This window comes from Diplotaxodon limnothrissa, linkage group LG5 (assembly GCF_057381915.1).
Source record: "Diplotaxodon limnothrissa isolate DT_005_m linkage group LG5, D_limnothrissa_male_GT1.1, whole genome shotgun sequence".
In the NCBI taxonomy this organism is placed as follows: Eukaryota; Metazoa; Chordata; class Actinopteri; order Cichliformes; family Cichlidae; genus Diplotaxodon; species Diplotaxodon limnothrissa.
The window spans coordinates 16,918,132-16,936,862 of NC_140600.1; the positions used below are offsets into that span (position 1 = coordinate 16,918,132).

Consider the following 18,731-nt stretch of genomic DNA (forward strand, 5'->3'; position numbering starts at 1 on the left):
AAAAGCGCTACATTTCATGATAAACAGCAGTGGGAGAAAATGCAAAATCAGGCCCATTTGTTAGAGAAAGTGGGAGTACTACAGATGAAGAATACGAGCTGTTTTGCAGTAAGAATTAATCTCACAGCATCTGCTGCTGGCCTCTGATTTATTTGTGGTGTATAATGTTTTTTTTGTGGTCTTTGTTTATCTTTTTTTATCCACAATAGCCGTAGGTCACCCACCCTCACAGGTAATCTCTCTTAGAGATATGCTAGGGTGTAAGCATAAGAATTCCATTAACTGGTTAACTGCCAACAATAACAATACGTTTCAGCGTAAATGTTTTCATTAAGTTCCAATAAAACTGTTTTTAACAGCACTTGCTCTGTTCATATTATTGGAAGTTATCCGTGTGATCTTATAAGTCAAAGTCTGACTTTATGTGGCCGTGTAAACAAGAAAGGTTCAAATCGAAAGCCTGAACTCTTGGCTCACAGGAATTCCTTTTAACATGTTTCAATTTAATATGAAATTCTGATGGAAAAGCATAAAAGGTCCCTGTAAGTGCATCCAACCTTTCTCAGAACATATTAGACAAACCAAAGCCCCAAGCTCAAAGCATACTTTCTGTCTGGTGTTCCTCTGAGGCCGAAATGAACCTGACACATTCCAGATGCTGTGACAGGTATCAGAAGACGTTAACTTGATGACTATTACTCATGCTAGAATTAGACTTGGTAAGCAGATGACACTAATTTTAGCAAGACTGCTACTAGATGGATACGGTACATTGATTACAATATCTGCACGCGCACACACACGTGCGCGTAGTGGATCATTAGGTCGTGTTTATAGATAAAGCTGGAGTGGACTCTGGGCCGAGTGCCAGAGCTTGACAGAGCGAGACCATATAAGCAGGTGACATTTACACTACGCAGACTAAAGCATTAGATAGTCATATGTCTAAATCCATTCCTCGTATAAATAAATGGAAAGTATTTTGCCAAAATATTATACTATACCTCAAGAAATAAGCTTTTTGTCTTTTCAGCAGCAGTGTCGAGAATTCTGACATGCATGAGCGCATGTATGTGTGAGAATGTAGTGGACAGACAGTGAGTCCTAACTCTTTTAGACTCCCACTGAAGCTAATTTTTGCTGATCTTCAGCAATTAGATGGTGTCTTATGTCTATGTGAAATGTCAGTATGAAAAAGTCCAAAGCCATTAAATTTCACATTTGAAAATCTACCAAAGTCTCCATCCGTCTGTCCATCCATGCACTCAGCTGCCCAGCCAGTCATTTTCTTAATCACTTGTCCATTTCAGGGTTCAGAGAGTTCTGGTGTATCCCGCAGGTGGAGTGCACACCGGACCCAGACAGCCAGTCCATCACAGGGCCCACATAAAACTAACGCAAAAGCTGAATATTGTTAATTTTTATTTTATTTTATTTTATTTAATCTTTATTTAAGCACTCAATTTACAAGAAATAACTTTTCAGACAGCATAATAAAATTACAATTACAAGTTATGATTTCACAACATTATTTATGAGTCTGCAAATGGAATCGATTGAAAGATTTAAATTTAAATTGAATATACATTGAAAACCCCAGTAGCTGTGACTATATGTCAGTAATGAATACATAGATGCAAAATGCATTTTTTTTTAAATTTGTGAGATTTTCTATATTTCCATGAATGTCAGACAAAAATGTCAGATTTTCCTAAAAGTAGATACAGAAAAATCTGCATTTATCAGGGAAGATTGTATGTGAACTTTTAATTTGAAAACTATTTCAATCAGTGGTTTGAAATTCAACCTGTAAGCTGATGTGCCAGTTTTTTCCTGCAGTCATACCCTCACATCAGACTCAACAGTGGCACTTTGGATTTGGAAAAAGAGGAAGCAGATGTTGAAGGTCATATTTTAACTGCTGTGTGAACAGATGGTATCGGCATGTGCGATTCCCAGTGCAAAAGGAGGTGTGATGGTCTTTCCTGGTGACACTGTTGACATTTTATTTAGCCAACAAGTCCTCACCATTAAGTGTGAATTCCTTTAAGACTGTCGGGAAAGCTCCAGGAAACGACCTCAAGAAGCTGGTTGAGGGAAAGCCAAGAATCTGCAAAGCTGCTATCAGACGCACAGTTTTGATGTCTTTAGTAATGTTTAAAAAACAACAACAACAACAACAACAAAAAAGCACAGAAAGGACAATAACACTGGCAGTCCAGATGTCTGACTGTCACTGTAAAAAATATACACAACTACACAAACTACAGTATGTCAGAAAACGTGAAATGAAAAGATGCTTTTTCGTCATTCAGTATTCAGTATCCTATTGTGTGATGCACAAACAGCTGCATCCATCTGTTGCCCTCCTGCAAGCTGTGAAGATAAAAGTGGAGAAGTAGGAAGCAAGATCAGAAATAGGCCACCATGAATAAAATCACAAAGAACTAACGATGAACATTCCCATGCATCCCTACAGGATAGTGGCACCATGCAGTTTTGTGCCAACAAGCTGGACAAAAAGGACTTCTTTGGCAAGTCGGACCCTTTCATGGTTTTCTACAGAAGCAACGAGGATGGAACGTGAGTGCTGCTTGTGATTTTGTCTTGCATTGGGAAGCGTTTGAGGAAGGCTCCTGAAACATAATCCATGGAGCTCCAGTCTTGGTGCGGTGGTCTAATTCAAAGGTGCTGCATTTGCCATGTTAAGTCCATGATTGAAATGCACAACATTTAGTGGAACAGTACAGACAAAAACAGCTAAATATGATTATTAGAGAGGAGCTGGAGTGGTTCATGAGGTGCGTACACCCCAGAAAGCTGTGTACAGAGGCATCTATCCAGTTCACACCACAACCACAACTCCCAGGACTATGCCTTACATAAAACACTCCAGGAGAGCAAATTGGAAAAAGAGGCAATTAATGTAAGAAGCATAAAATGAACAGATAAAGAAAAACACTGCATCTGCACCTGCCTTTTAAACCAATAGGAAAAACAGTTTCTGAGGCAATTCACGTAGGGATGCACAAGACTCTCCTATCTCCTCACGCTTTCCCAGAGTGCTGTTTAGCCTCCCAGAGGGCTTTGCAATTGTCACGGAGTCAGCGCTATCTGCCAACAGATGCTTTACCAAGTGTTGTGTTAGTCTAGTTGGAGTTTTTTTTCATGCATTTTTCTCTTTATGTTAACAGCTTGGGAAACCAATCCCCATAGGCATGCTACATGTTGGTGGCCAGAGGAGGTAAAAGTTAGAGGCTCATGGTTAAATGAGTCACAGGGGTCTGAAAGGCTTGAGGCAATTAGTAGTGCATGAGTAATCCAGGCCTTTGGGTAAAAAGGCAGGATTAAAACTGATACGTTGTTGCTTTTTAGGAGGTTTTTTTTGACTGCAAAAATTTTAGATATCAAAGGAATCCATTAGCATATCATAGTCTCACCTGCGGTCAAAGATAGGGAATTAAAAAGCTAGACAAAATATAAAATTATTTGTTATGGTCTAAAATATGTGAGACTGGCCTAGCCCTATTTAAGACTGCAAGATTTTCTTTATTGTTTTGCCCATCTCCTACATTACCTGCTTCTTCCCTGCATAGTTTTGTATTTCTCTCTGGCTTGTGTAAGCAACAAAGGACAAATTTTATTTCACTGTTTTCTTGAATATATTTGATAACATTTGTTCTCCTTCTCTAGGTTTACTATCTGCCACAAAACAGAGGTGGTGAAGAACACATTAAATCCAGTGTGGCAGCCTTTTACCATCCCAGTACGAGCACTCTGCAATGGAGATTATGACAGGTACAACAATTTACACTTTCTTATCTGCATATCTGCTGTTTTCCCCACACTGTTGCATCTGTTGACCTTCTCTTTCTACCTGATAATAAATATAATACACACACCATGAACAGTCGGTAATGTTGAAATGAGAGATGGTGATGTAGCAATAAATTTACAATTCTCTTCGAACAAGCTTTTCTCTTATAAAATTAAACAGTTAAAAATGCTGCCCTTGAAGGTATCAGCCAAGTTAGCAACCAATTGCTGACTGGCTGTGAGTGGTTGCTGAAAGTTGCTGACAATCACTGTAAAATTAATTGCTAAAGCCCCATTCATACAGGCCTAGAGACCAGTCATTGACTCTGGTAACTGCCAGTTGCTAGGGAAGAGTGTATAATCCTTGACCTGTTGTGCTTGCTAGAGGTTACTGCTAGTTGCTATTGTCAAATAAGTTGCTAAGAGCTCCTTACAATTGCTTTGGTCACTACATGGTTGCAATCGTCACCCGTAGTCTGTAAGGAAAATGCTGAATAGTCAGCAAACACTAGCAAACTACTTGCCAAGCTTTAGTGAAACTGTGAAATGTGCGATGCAAACCAGAAATGGAGACTATTCGCTTTCACAGTGAAACTTGCACCTTGAATATGAACGAAGGTTTAAATTGCACTTTTTCAAGTTTCACTAAAGCTTGCAGTGAAACCACAAGGAGTAAAACTTAAGTAGTTTGCTAGTATTTGCAGACTAGTCGCTATTGTTCATGCAAACCACAGCAATATGCTAATGACCAAAGCAATTGCAAGGAGTTTTTGTGTTTGCTAACTGGTCTCTGAGCCCGTGTATAGTAGTTACGGGTTAGATGTGAGACTGTCCTCAGCTGTCAATGTCTTAATTCAAGCAGCCATTGTTTTAAGAGTGACCAAGCTACCGTTAGCACTGTAAACCACATACGTGTGGGGTGAAAGCAGAATGCTCATTATTCAGACAACACAAGGCTTAACAAATTGTGAGTCGATGGGAAAAAAAATGAAAGAGCATCCACGTGACTAATATGATGGTTAACGAATTTAGAAGCATTTTAAATACACTGTCATGATTCAGGCTTCTTCCTCTTTCTTTGTTTTTACACTGGATTACATTATTTGCCAAATATCTAAAATAACGATGGGTTGCTCTTCCCTCCTGGCACATAATTAATGCAGATATGTTGTGTCAGAAAAGTAATGAATTCCCTGTCCTCATGGGGTATCTGCCTGTTTCTAATTTAGAAGACAGTTCTGAGAAGAAAACAAAGTAAATCATGAAGGAGCTGTGAGGATAGACGAAAAAAGTTGTGACAGATCACTTTTGTGGGGGGGGCGGGGGGGGGGGGGGGGGGGATGTTTTTTTTATGCATCTTTTTCCTGCCTCTCTCTCTCTCTCTCTCTCTTTTCTCAGCTATCTCTCTCAAAGGTGTCTGTCGTATCCTTTTTTGTGTGCAGTGAAAGTAATTACTGAAAATGCTGAGAACCTGGTGTGCGCTTAGAAAACTGAGATGAATCCTAAAGAAAAAGGGACATAGCTACTGATGACGCGGATTTTATGGATGTGTGGGATTGCCTCAAGATGCGTTTCGATAAATTTCAGGCAAAACTGTGTCAGCCAGCCAATCACACAGAAGTCCGAGAAGTGCTCGCTACCCTGTCAGAGCCAATCATACACAAGGGACTGAGCTGGACATCAAAGGCACTTCCTTAAATGTTCCTGTGCTATGAAAGCATGAACACATATACACACATGCCCACACAGTATAATGAAATGTGACAAGCCAAAAGCTGAAACAGCAGGAGATTCTGTGTGTCTTGAAATATCACCAAGACAGTGCTATAAACAGGTTATATATTTGAGAGTGGGCGAGAAATCAACTTTGTGTGTCAGTGTTTTTTTTTTCTCTTTTTTCGGTTTTCGTGTTCCTGTGAGAGGGCAATGGGGAGGCCTGTCAGTATTTTTAATTACATAGTTTGCAAGATCCTTTAATAAATAATCTTTACAACCTCTGTCATGGTACATTATCGCCGAGGATGTCATTCAGCAAACACAGCTCTTTAGGCTGTCAGTCACTTTGAACCAGTATGCAATTACTGCTTACAGACATCAAGTGAAGGAAACCTTCCAAATATTTGAAGTGTTAATGTGATGCAAAGAGCCAGATACAACAAACACATCTAATACTGTCCAGACCTATTTAAAACTGTACAAGTATCAAACATTTGGCATTAAATTGAGTTTTGAATCTTGCAGTTTGCAGTTGCAGCCAATTAGAACAAGTTGGCTTAAAGGGAGAGGAGCTGAAAACAACTCGATTCAGACAATGAAGGAGCTGTGGGAATGCACCGACGCCCATCGGATATAAATAAGGATTATTTGGAACTGTAAATCATGCAACACTACTCTAGAATAAATATATAGACATAATCTGTGGACTGAGCCCTCAGAAATGGCTGGTATTTAATGCCATGAAAAAATATTTGCTCTCTTCTGAATTTCTTAGTTTTTTAGATATTTGTCATACTTACCTGTTTCAGATCATCATCAAAAAAAAGATAACCTGAGTAAATATAAAATGCAGCTGATTATATAATGATTTCAAGTATTAAGGGAACAAAGCTATCCACAGGCATTTGAAATAGTTGGCAAGTCTTTCAGATCACTCTTTAATTTAGCCACATTTTTGAGCATGAATGGCCCGTTTAGGTCATGCCAAAGTATCTCAATTGGATTTCTGTCTGGATTTTGACTAGGCCACTCCAAAACCTTCCTTTTGTTTGTTCTGAGCCATTCAAAGGTGGACTTGTTGGTGCGTTTTGGATCATTGTCCTGCTGCAAAAATTGGGTGTGCTTGATCTTCAGGGGGTGAACTGATGGTTGGACATTGTCCTTCAGGATTTTCTGGTAGAGAGCAGATTTCATGGTTCCATCAGTAACTCTTTCCAGACTTTATTTCTCAGCTGTTTCTTTAGTTTTTGGCATGGTGCATTACACGTTGAGATCTTTTAATCTGCTTCACTTTGTCAGACGCGTTTTATTTAAGTGATTTCTTGATTTAAAAAGTCTGGCAGTAATCAGGCCAGGGTATGGTTAGTTAACTTAAACTCAGCTCTCAAAAACAATGGAATTAATTCGTGATTCAGCAGGCAGGGCTATTACTTACAGGGTCGGGTATATGGAGAGGTTTTTCCCTCTTAATAAATGAAATCGTTATTTAAAAACTTTGTTTTGTATTTACTCAGGTTATAGTTGTCTGATATTAAAATCTGTAACTGGAAACATAGAAATGTGAAAAATATGCAAAAAACAAAAAAATCAGGAAGAGGGTAAATACTTTTGAAGACACTGTGTGTTAAATGCAAAGCCTATTTTATCATGTTTGTCAGCTGGATGAAAGGGGAAAAATGTGCTGTATGATGTAGCTTGTTAAGCTATCACAAAGTATTTTTCTACCCAGGATATATAGTTTAAATATAAAAAAATCTTTTGTTTCTGTATGATGCCTAACATTAGCTAACACCATAGTCTCAGTTTTCCGAGAATATCTTGTTAGCTAATGACATTTCTGTTTCATTCGTGCTTTCTTTGTCTTTGCAGTGACGTTAAAGCTACACCTGGTGGACATTTAAGCCACCTGTTTGGTGTACGGCACATTATGATGATTTATTTCTGAAGTCTCTTCCACTGCAGTTTGAATAATTCTTTTCCAATACACCAACTTTTACACTTCAACACGGAGGCATATTTTTGCAGAATATAAATGGTTTTTTTTTTTACGATAGATGACACACATGGATAAAGCAATAACCTGAAATAAATGTGTTGTCTTCTTACTTATTCTTACATTGTATGCCTTTCCCAGAGAGGCCTTATCTCGTAGCCTGAGGCCTTAGTATTTCAAACATTTCCTTCAATATAATGTCATCCTAACCTTCCACATCTGGAGCGAGTGCAGAAGACTTTCCCTATTCTGGCGTGAGTGTATCAGGGTGTAGAGACAGCGTCTGTAGTTCCAGCTGTTTGTTATGTGCATCTCATACTCTAATGTGTCTCATTCTGAGCCCATCTCATGTTGACGAAGACATCGAGGTATCTCTACACCTTGCCTCCATGAGTCAGTGGATGACCGACTGCTGATTTGCTTTCCTGTATTAGTTGGCACACATTCATCCCAGTCGTTGCACCAGTTGACAAAAGGAGAAGCTGAAGTTTAACAAGACTCTCCAAAGTGACATCTCTAAATGAATAAGACTAGCAAGACACAGTGTCTCCGCTGTAAAAGTAAAGCATCCGTCCCACTTCCTGCAAGATTTTCTCCTCCAAACAAGACAAACAGCCACTGGAAGCCAAATAAAAAATAGTGCTGCACATGGTCTCTCCACTCTATTCAGCTTGCCATTTATTTTAATAGGTTTTAAATGTGAGACCATGTTGAGCTTCCCAGGCTACGCCTTGTCCCTAAAATAGTTTATATTGTAGTGATGCGCACTTTAGGCATGAATCTATGAAATTCCAGTGATTCAAACTCTCAAATCAGGTGATGAAAAAATGGCATTTCTGTTTCATTTTCAGTGTCTTTGTTAAAACCTAAACTTCCAATGGGAGCTGACTGTAAATATTTCAGTGACAGCCGTATGTTATTTTGGCTGACTTCCCCTCCAGTCATAGGACACTTTTTTTTTCAGCCAGTGTGGTGTTGCATCTAAAAACATCCACGTGCTGCCAAAGGAGTGTCCGAGGGCTTTAATGTATTCTACTACTTCTGTTGAAATAGTTTCAAAAGGCTGATGTTGTCAGTCTCCCATTTGGGGAGCACAGCTAATTGATGACCGCGCCCATTTAACACCCCATCAGTGGACAAACTGAAAAGATATGACGAAGGGGTTCTGTCACCGCAAGACACGTCCATCTGTGAGTTTATATTACTCAGCATGCTTTGGTTCACATGCAACCTCTCTCTCTCCCCTCAAATACAATTAAAAGCCACACTGCCTCGTTATAAAAGCAAGACGGAGAACAAGTGGCAGAAGGAGGCGTGAGCATAAAAGCTGAACTTTTTAGCGACGTGACAAAATATTTGATTTGTTGAGTTTCTCTTATATAGCCAGCTGGATCGCTCACAATAGCGGGCTGTTGAATACCTCGTAGCAGGTGATAACAAGGAGCTGCCAGGTGTGTACTCAGCCTACAATAGCCCAGATGGAGCGGCCGCTGAGAGGGTATGCTTATAAAGAGGTAGACTTCATAACAGATTTCAAAACTTAACCAGAACTTTTGGAGTTGAATAGCTCAAAAAAAAAAAAGATAATTTTTATAGTTTTTTTGTACTATTTCTAAATTCAGAGTATCAGTGAGGCATTTTTGCCACCACAGAAACTCCAGCTGTTTGGCATCACTGGAACCCCGTTTTATGAGTTTTTGAGTCATAACTAATATTCTCGATTGTTATGTTTTACGATAAGTAATATTCAGTAAGAGTAATATTTACCAATCAGAGATAACCAATCGCTGTCGCTGCGTTTCTTCGTGTCCACTCCATTCTAAATCAGGTTTGGGCTTAACCGTGACCTTTTCCATTCACATTTTTCAGCTTTTCCCCAGACTCGATGCAGTTTTACCCAGACTACTTTGTAATGCTACCTGGTGATGGTCACCGCTTTGAAGGCTGAAGTCAGAGAACAAAAATCCTTGTGCAGGAAGCACCACAGACTGCATAAAAGACTTTAATGTAATTGACTGCAGCTTTACCCTGCAAGATACGCACTGATACATATCTGTGGTTGTTTTGAAGCAAGTATAAACTAAATCCCCCTGTGCAGAGTGGGGTACATGGTGTATTACTGCATACACGCACTACTGCACCTCAGCTGTCATACAGAAAGTGCTGCTTGTTATTGTTAGGAAACAGCAAATGGAAATCCCAGATCAATCCAGGAACTACTGGCCAAAAATATTTTAGTCAGATCAGCTGGCAGTCTTCTAAAGTACCCTGCAAACAAGAAAGTCAAGGATTAACAAAAAAACCACCTTTCAACTTTGCTAGCAATTGTCAGGATGGCACAGTGATTAGGCAGGCCATCCTTCCGGTGGCAGCAGAATCCAGTTGAATCCCCGGTGACAGCAAACATCTGATCCTTGAACAAATTTAAGCAACAAGACAACATATTGGCAAACAACAGGCGAGTGAAAGTGAAGGAAAGGAAGCAGATGAGATGGAGAGGGGGGAGAAATGAATGAGAAAAGGAAGACATTTAACAGGCAGCAAAGGTAAGTCGAACCGGAGAAGGAAAAGCAGAGATCCAGCGTGTCAAAGGCATTGTTCCAGTCAAGGAGAAGAAAATGCGGGAGTGTGAAGAGAAATAAGACAAGTGGAAGACACTTCCAAGTTGTTCTATATTCAGCTCCACAATTGGTTGTGTAGGAAAATCTCACCTTTCTAGTGTATTTCATCAGTGTAGGCGGTACCTAAGGTATATATTTAAACACTAATAAATAATTTCAAACACCAAAAGAGTCATTTCTTCCTCATTAACATCCTAGCCTGGGTGTCTCCAACATCATCTATTTTTATTCCTGGCAAAAGATCAGACAGATCTGTATAATTGGAGCTGAGGAATTGTTCGGTATCAAACGTGGTCTCCCTTTTTGTCACTCAATTATATAGGCCCCCATTACTGAAAATGAGTCGTGTTCATTAAAGATGCCTCAGAATAGTAGCCAAAGATATCACTGGCAGATTAGTTTTGGAGTGTATATTGTTCTCAAGGTTCAATTGAGCCACTCGAGGATCCGGGCCGCCCGTGTGCTTTGATACGGCTGTAAGATTACAGAGATTTAAATTAAAGTTGTGTCAAATGTTAGAAGCAGGTATCTGCACATCAGACCTAGAAGCAGGTCTGATGTGGTCCTTTATTGGAGTAGCATGACATACACTTAAGCACTTACTCAATTTGCTCCTGTATATAGACTGGTGAGAGGATTACATAGTTTTTTTCCTCTGCCCATTATTTCTATTTCCCTCCCTTGAGGAGAAGCACCATGTTCCTACCATCGAAGATGACAAGCACATTTTGAAGATTACCTCAAAAGAACAAACTGTCACCACAGAGCGACAGGGGCCATGTGGCTGGGAAGGTGGCTGGGCTCATATCTGGCATCTTTCAGTTATGCAGTGACAAGAAGGAAATCTATGATCTACTGGTTGCTTATATTTTCTTTGGATCTGGATGGTGTCAGTACTTGTGTAACTCGAAGTCGGGGAGGGAGGGGAGGTATGGGGGTTAGATCAATGTGACTCCGAAATGAAAGAGCCGAGAAAAGTTTTCGCTTCTCTGCTGGGACATTGTTTCTGCTGCATTTGTGTAAAATGTCATCAGTTTGCAAATGGCAATTCTTTGAAGGGAGCTCTTTAAACGAGTTGACGTTTTCTCTTGCAACATGCAGCCAGCAGCTCAGCCTTGTTCTAATGTTAGCGAGTATCCCTGTTAGAGACCCGAGTGACGTCTGTTTTAACTGATTTCGGGGCTCCCTGAGCACGGTGTCAAAATATTTTCTCCTGGTAAAGTGTAGCTGTTGTTCGTGTCCTTAAAAATAACCTTTGATAAAACTGTTGGCGGAGACTTGGGTTTATTTTTTTACACAGAACAGAAGCTTCACATATGCACTGCAGTGTATTTATTTTAATCTCTTTTGTCCTCAGAAATAACTTTTCCATTAATATCTGTTTTAAAAATCCACTTTTAAGACATTGCAGAATTGTTGTAAAGATGCCGTTTGGATTCTGTAGTTGTAACAACCAACTGACAAAACAATCCACTGCATTCACATTGAAGGACGTCAAAAATCTGCCATTTAGTGAGGAAGCCACCAGCATCACAGTGGTACACACATAATATTTCTTTGGCTTGGTTCTCATTTGAAAAGTTTGACCTATCAGGACATTAAAAAAACATTCTGATCCTCAGCAAGTCTTAAAATTGGGTAAATGTGACCTCTGATGAAAAATAAAACATTGCGTGTTACACTGTCTGATTATTTATTTAACAAAAAACAAAATGCAGAAGCAGCATAAGTACCCCATAACTGCTTCCATAGGAATTCAGAGGGCGAATAGCAGCCTGATAATCAAATGCATGTGATTAACTGATCATCAGGGTGCGAGCACCTCTGTAAAAGCAGAGGTTTGTTCAGTTTGCAGGTCTGGGGCATTCGAGTGTGTCAGCAATGATCTTAGAGCGGTAATTGTTGCTGCACATCAATCTGGGAACTGTTAGAAGGCCATTTCCAAACAATTTGAAGTCTATCATTCTACAGTGAGAAACACTATTCACAAGTGGAAAACATTCAATCTTCCCAGGCACCAATTTTGCCAGGAGTGGACGTACCAGAAATTTCACCCCAAGGTCAGACTGTACGATGTTCAGAATTACAAAAAACTCCAGAGCTACACCTCTGCAGTCTGCAGGCCTCAGTTAGCATGTTAAATGTTTAAGTGAGTGACTGTAGAAGTAGAAAAAGTGTGAACAAGTACGACTTGTTTAGGAGTGTTGTCATATCTGTGTTGTATCGGAACAAACCAATAGACTTCTTCAACACTGTCATTGAATCATGGGTAGACTTCAATGCTTCTGCATTTTGGCTTAGTTTTTGTTAAATAATTGCACAGTGTGATATGTGTTGTGTTCTTGTTCATCTTTGGTTGTATTTACCATCTTTTAGGACCTGGTAAGGACTAGATAATGTTTTTATTTTGTCTTAATATGAAAAACTTTCTTTTTACAACCACTTTAAATATTAATTTAAGTTTTTTGTACTATAAGAAGGCACTAAGAAACCATAAGACACCACTTAGAAACTGCTAATAAACCTGTTCATGCCACTGCATGAACAGGTTTATTAGCAGCAAGGTCATAATTAACATCCCTTTTGGGAGCTTGCTGTTTTCCACTTTCACTCACTGCTTGTTTAGGCAGACTGAAAATAACTTAATTAGGTCTGTGGAAGGGATTGTGGTTTTGCTTAGTTTATTCCTCTTTCACACACCTCACTACTCAAGAGTACCCCTTACATTTCAGCGTGATTCTAAGAGGTCCTGACCAACTATCCATGTGTAACAACGAAGGAGCGAGACTCTTCCCACTCCTTCAAACGGTCACTTCTTCGCACTTTGACACAAACCTTTAACCTCATACAATCAGTCATCATATGAGCAGGCTTTCTTCTCAAGGTCTGGGGTTGGTTTGATGGAAATTACAGGTTACCTAGGAGCTCTATAACAACTGTCTAAACGTCAAAACAATGTTCACCAAAGTGAAGAAGCAAAGCAAAAGCAAATCTCTACTTACTACCTTGTTTTATTGCATTGAACATAAAGAAGCACCCTCACGCTCGCCTGTAGTCTTTCCATTTCTAAAAACCTTTTCCCTAAAGCTGCGTGCACAGTTAAGCGACTTGCTTGCTTTGAAGCTGAAAGCCGGTCGCTTGTAGACATTCCAGGCTCAGGTTGTCCAGGTTATCCTCTAGCATATTTATCACCTGGACAAATGTCAGTCAGTGATATTTTTCACTCCTGTTGATGGTCGCTTCAGTCGCTCAACAGGAAGCCCATTTCACATCAACAGTGGTTATAAAGTTGCCAAATTCACTTTCTGTTGTGACCAGCTGACACATCACTGCAAATTGCTTCCAGTGTGTACACAGCTTAAGTATCTTTTGCTAAATATTGAATTCACATCTTGTCCAAAAAAGTTTTTAATCACAGCTAACATTATTATGGGTCGTGTTTGTGTGTATGTTCTGTTTGGTTTCCCCAGAACAATCAAAGTGGAGGTGTATGACTGGGATAGGGATGGAAGGTGAGTATATTAACCAAGAAATTACATGACTAGTCAGAATCTGAGAAATCTTTAATGTACAGTTACTGTTTAAGACCATATTTAATTATATGTAACTCACTCTAACTTGCTCTACAATAATCTCAAAAGGCCAAGAACTCAAGGTTCAAACTTTACTTGAGAATGTTATAATTTCCTGTCACGAAGTTCCAGCTTATCCCAACTTTCTCCCCTGTTATTTCTAATAGAAATGCTTCTAGTTACTGATGCTTCTCCCCCTTTATTTCTTATCCCAGCCACGATTTCATTGGGGATTTTACCACCAGCTACCGAGAGCTAGCTCGAGGGCAGAGCCAGTTCAATGTGTATGAGGTAATTCCAGCATTCTCACCATTCACGTGCGTGTCTAGAGGCTTCTGAAGTCTAGAAACCCTCTACATGTGGGATCCTGGATCCCATTTTTGACAGGACTGACATTGCTGTCTTTGACATCATTGCATTGTTTTCTATTACATTAAAAAAAAAACTCCATTTCATTTGATAGTCTCCACTCCTGCAACGCAAAAATCCATAATGAAGACACACTGAAAAAGTTATTCCATACTTTTTTCTTATAAAACAGTATTTGAGCATGTCTGCCCACCTCCTCCTTTCAGTAATACATCAAATTAATGGTTTCTTCTGCTGATGTTCTTTTAAACCCAAGATTTATTTTGCTGCTATAATCACCTGGATGCTGACACACATAAAAATACAGCTATTAGCAGCAGCACGAAACAGGATTAATAGGGGAACAATCCAGGGATTTAGAATGATCAGAGCTATTTCTCAGTGCTTCTCAGGGGACAGCTTACCATGTCTCTTCTCTTAATAGCATACAATTTGGCTCTGTATGCAAATTACAAACACATCTCATTTAAATATCTCATTCTGGGGATCTGCTTTTGCCAAAATGACATAGGTGTATCCCATGTTTACATAAAAATCCCACTTTATTTTGGGCAGAATAGAATGCATTGCATTAATCTAAGAGGCAATGCCTTTATGCTAATATTCAAGATTAGAATCTAATATTAAATATTTAGGCGACCATCTTTAATGAACCACAACTATTGTTTGAGGGGGGCAGTTGAAAGCTAATATCTTAGCAAAGAAGACATGTCAATACCTTTACGCCTCTGTGATTCGGTGGCCTTCAGCAAAGGACGAATACCTGTCTTTTAGATGTCAGCTCCATTATACGCTACTGTTGATTCCTCTCTGCCTCCCGGGGAGACTGAAAGGCCCTTTAGTTTTGCATCAGCAGATTGTTCAGTGTGTCAGACAAATTGCCATCCCTCCACGTTAAATTAGGGGCTGTCACTTCCATGCCTAGCAGCCATAGAGAATTGAGGTAATGAGCTGAGACGTCTTTGGTCTTCAGATTGACAATTCCGTCTTGTTTTGGAGCCGTTAGAATACCAGTAAAGCAAATGTACACCTCGCACCTTGAGCCCGTCTCACCCCATCGAGTCATTGCAACCCGAGATTCATGTTTGAATTTCCAGTCTCCAGTAATGTCACTGACGTGCATCCATTTCTAGTTTTTCTAATCTTCCCTTGCAGGAGCGTCGCTTTCTTATAATACCCATCTATTATTTCATAAACACGCGCCCTTTCTCACCTCACTGGTTCTCCTCCATCAGTCATATAGACACACTCACTGTTCCATCCTGCCTCCACGCTGCATACATCTGTGTGATGGCACGCGGTCTCTGTGTGCCACCCACACGCATGCCTTCATTACATTTGTTGCCTCCAATTAGGGTAAAAGGAAACATTGCTTTAGAGTGTGTAAAAATACATCTGGCCCAGTGATGGGCCAGATGTATTTTGTATTTTTTTGGTGAATGTAAAGGTTTGGTATGAAAGAGGCCGCTTTCCATTTTACATAAAATGTTTGCAGCTAATAAGCACAGCCCAGAATCGGTTCTGGTTTAAAGGCATTTTGTGTTACTGACTCTGGTAAGCTAGTGGCAGTAATAAATGTATAAATACTTTTCATATAAAGTATTTCTATGCTCAGCACACGATGGACTGGATTTTGGATTTCCTTTTCCTTTCCTTGTTTCTTTGTAGGTGATTAACACCAAAAAGAAAATGAAGAAAAAGAAATATGTCAACTCTGGAACAGTGAGTACAGTTTCAACACTAATCAGGGCTGACAGACTGCCGCTTTTCTGTTTCACACCTACTTTTCTTCTGTTAATGATTCCCTCTTTAATTTTCATGCAAGTGTTGTGGAAGACTTTGGAAGGTGTGCTTTCTATATCTGGACAACAGCATGAAGCACTGTACATGTTCTCTTTAATTGTCCACAGACCTGTTAATTAAACATGACGCACGATTGAGGCTACGTCTACACTAATACACCGGGTAATTTGAAAACGGCGTTTTTGTCTAAAAACGTTGTTTTCAAGCGTCTCTGACCAGTTGTTCACCCACACTGAAATGATCGAAAACGCTACGTTCCTGTATTGCACATGGGTGAAAACGTAAGATGATTCGACCTGCCTCATTTCTGTCTGCTGTTTATTTACTTTCTGGCTCTTTGACGTTGTGACAAAATGTCAAGGATAAGCACAGAGTTTTTTAAATGGACTAACAATGAGGTGGAGTTCTTGCTGCGAGTAACACAAAAGTACAAAGTTGCAAAAGCGATTGAGATAAAGAATTTGAAGAAAAGCTATCTGTAGGATGTACAGACTGATATAAATCTTAAATAGGGCTGTCAAAATTGAGAGCAAACAAAACAACTGCTGTGTAATGCCCTCCATAATCTTAGTTTAACTGGTCACATGACTGCGACACATGACTAAAATACATCATCGTTTTCAAAAAGGCTCCGGGTTCGCTGTCCACACTGCGACGCGAAAACGCCGTTTTCAAATGTATCCGTTTTCAAAACGCGGTGTTTTCCTTGACCGAAAACGCCGTCTCAGTGTGGACGGGAGGCCAAAACGGAGAGAAAAAGATGCATTTTAAAACAAAACATATTAGTGTGGGCATGGCCTGAGTATATGGTACTTTAGGTAATTATGTTAAAAGAGAAATTTTATAATAAAAATGTATATGAGCGGGACAAAAGAAGGCTGACAGAACCTTAAAGACATGTGTTGAGTAGCCACCACCAGCAGCCATTTGTGACATTTGTGATTTCCACAGAGCTTACCTAGCAGCGTGGCTGTGAACACGTAATGCGTACAAATTTATCTCATTTTCTCTTCAAACGTCTCCTCCGGCAATGCAAATGAGTCTTTCATCAGAAAGCGGCCGGCTCACATCTTTTACCAGAGAGAGCATAAAGTGCTCAACTAAGACATGATGTGGAGTTTATTTTGGATTAAGGGGAAAACATCAATACCTCTGCATTTAATCAAGTGTCTATCCTTGTCTTTAATTTCAGGTGACCCTGCTTTCCTTCTCAGTGGAGTCGGAGTTCACCTTCTTAGATTACATTAAAGGAGGGTGAGTGGGAACGACCACCTTCAAACTGAAAGAAACCATGAAATTGCCTTTTACTTGTATTGCCTTACTATGACTAAAAGCCTGTCATAAATAACGCCTCTGTCGAAGCATAAATCAAGGGAGGGAACATTTATAACTAATGCAGAAATACTTGGGTGGTTTCATCTTTGCACTTAATGATGCAGAGTGAGGTCACCGTTAAATATTTGTTGATTTCCCAGAAGTTGAAAGCTCAGCATCATATTTATTAAACCATGCTTGAAACACGAGCCTCTTGGCACATTTGTAGGACACTGAATAATATCAACATGTTCTCCTTTCCGATATTTGCTTGTCTTCCAGCTCTGATTATTCTCCAAGAACTCTGTAGAAAAATATCTGGCACTTTAATGTTCAAACAATAATGTGAGCCTTTGTTAACATACCAAAAACCGTCTGTGTGGTCTTCATTAAAAATGTTATTAAAATACTTTCCTAACTTTCATGCAGAGGGATCAAAAGTCCAATGTTCCACTGCAACTTTGTTAAACTGACTAATAAGTTCATAGCTGGAGTTATCTGGGGCATTCAAACTCCAAATGTATATTTAATGAGTTCTAAAAGATAAACGGTACAGTACCAGCCCTCCAACTTCAGTTAAGCTTTAACACCGGAGGCTGACGTGTGAATATCAACTCTTTCACAGGTGAAGTGTGTCTTTCAGGCGGATTGGGCTGTGCTTTGATCTCAAATGTCCCACAACAGCAGGGCAGCTGTCAGAGTTTTTATGTGCTGTGGCAGAGCTGACAAGTGTGACACATTTCGCTGACAGTTCCTGGCGTTGGCTGATTGATGATACAATAACCTTAAAGTTTAGTGGCCTCTCTTCAGAAATATCATCCTCATCAGTCTGGCCCCTAACATTACTGTGGTGCTTACTGAAAGACATCTGAGAGCTGGTTCTTGCAAATGTGAAGGCTCTTTTGAAAATGGATGTAAGTTTGTGAAAGTGTGCCACTTAAGCTGTCCAAACCCTTTGTAACCACAAAACAGGAGAAACACTTCCATCACTGCCATCGTTTCTGCTCCAGCTGTTAAAGCACTTTTCTGTAATATTTAGCTTTACAGCTTTCATCGGGATAAAAGTTGAAGTATGCCTGCTTTTACATCTCATTTTAAAGCCACTGTAATCATAAAAGAGCAAGAACAATCTGACTATTCAAACAGCTTTAAAGCTTTCCACGTCAGTGTAGATCTCTTTCAAACTCAGCAGCACAGAGACCGTAAAGAGGTTAAAGACTGAGAGGACATATGAGGAAAATCGTTCAAACATACCTTTTTACCAATCACAAATTTGAAATAGGATGTGTAACAATTGTATTGTTGTGAATTAACATAAATGCAACACAAACTGTTCCCAGCGACCTGTAGGGCGAGAACAGAAGAACGTGCATAATCGATGCAGCTTGCAGAAACATACTGTGTATTTTTTTGTTCTAAATAATTATCAGTAAGTAGAGGAATATTTTAACTAGCAGCTTGCAAAATGCAGTAGTGTTGTAGTTGTGTTATTAATTGAAACTTCAGACATGCCGTGTGTGACAAATG

The 18,731-nt window shown here is 39.6% G+C and overlaps 1 protein-coding gene across 2 annotated transcripts in view; it reads left to right on the forward strand.

Annotated features, from left to right (window-relative positions):
• cpne5b (copine Vb) overlaps positions 1-18,731 on the forward strand; it is a 142,435-nt gene that overhangs the window by 111,042 nt on the left and 12,662 nt on the right. For both annotated transcript variants that reach the window (XM_085353967.1, XM_085353966.1), the window contains 6 exons: positions 2,480-2,583; positions 3,694-3,798; positions 13,617-13,658; positions 13,934-14,009; positions 15,756-15,809; positions 17,083-17,144. In XM_085353967.1, coding sequence (XP_085210093.1) covers positions 2,480-2,583; positions 3,694-3,798; positions 13,617-13,658; positions 13,934-14,009; positions 15,756-15,809; positions 17,083-17,144 — 443 coding nt within the window. The remainder of the gene's footprint in view (positions 1-2,479; positions 2,584-3,693; positions 3,799-13,616; positions 13,659-13,933; positions 14,010-15,755; positions 15,810-17,082; positions 17,145-18,731) is intronic.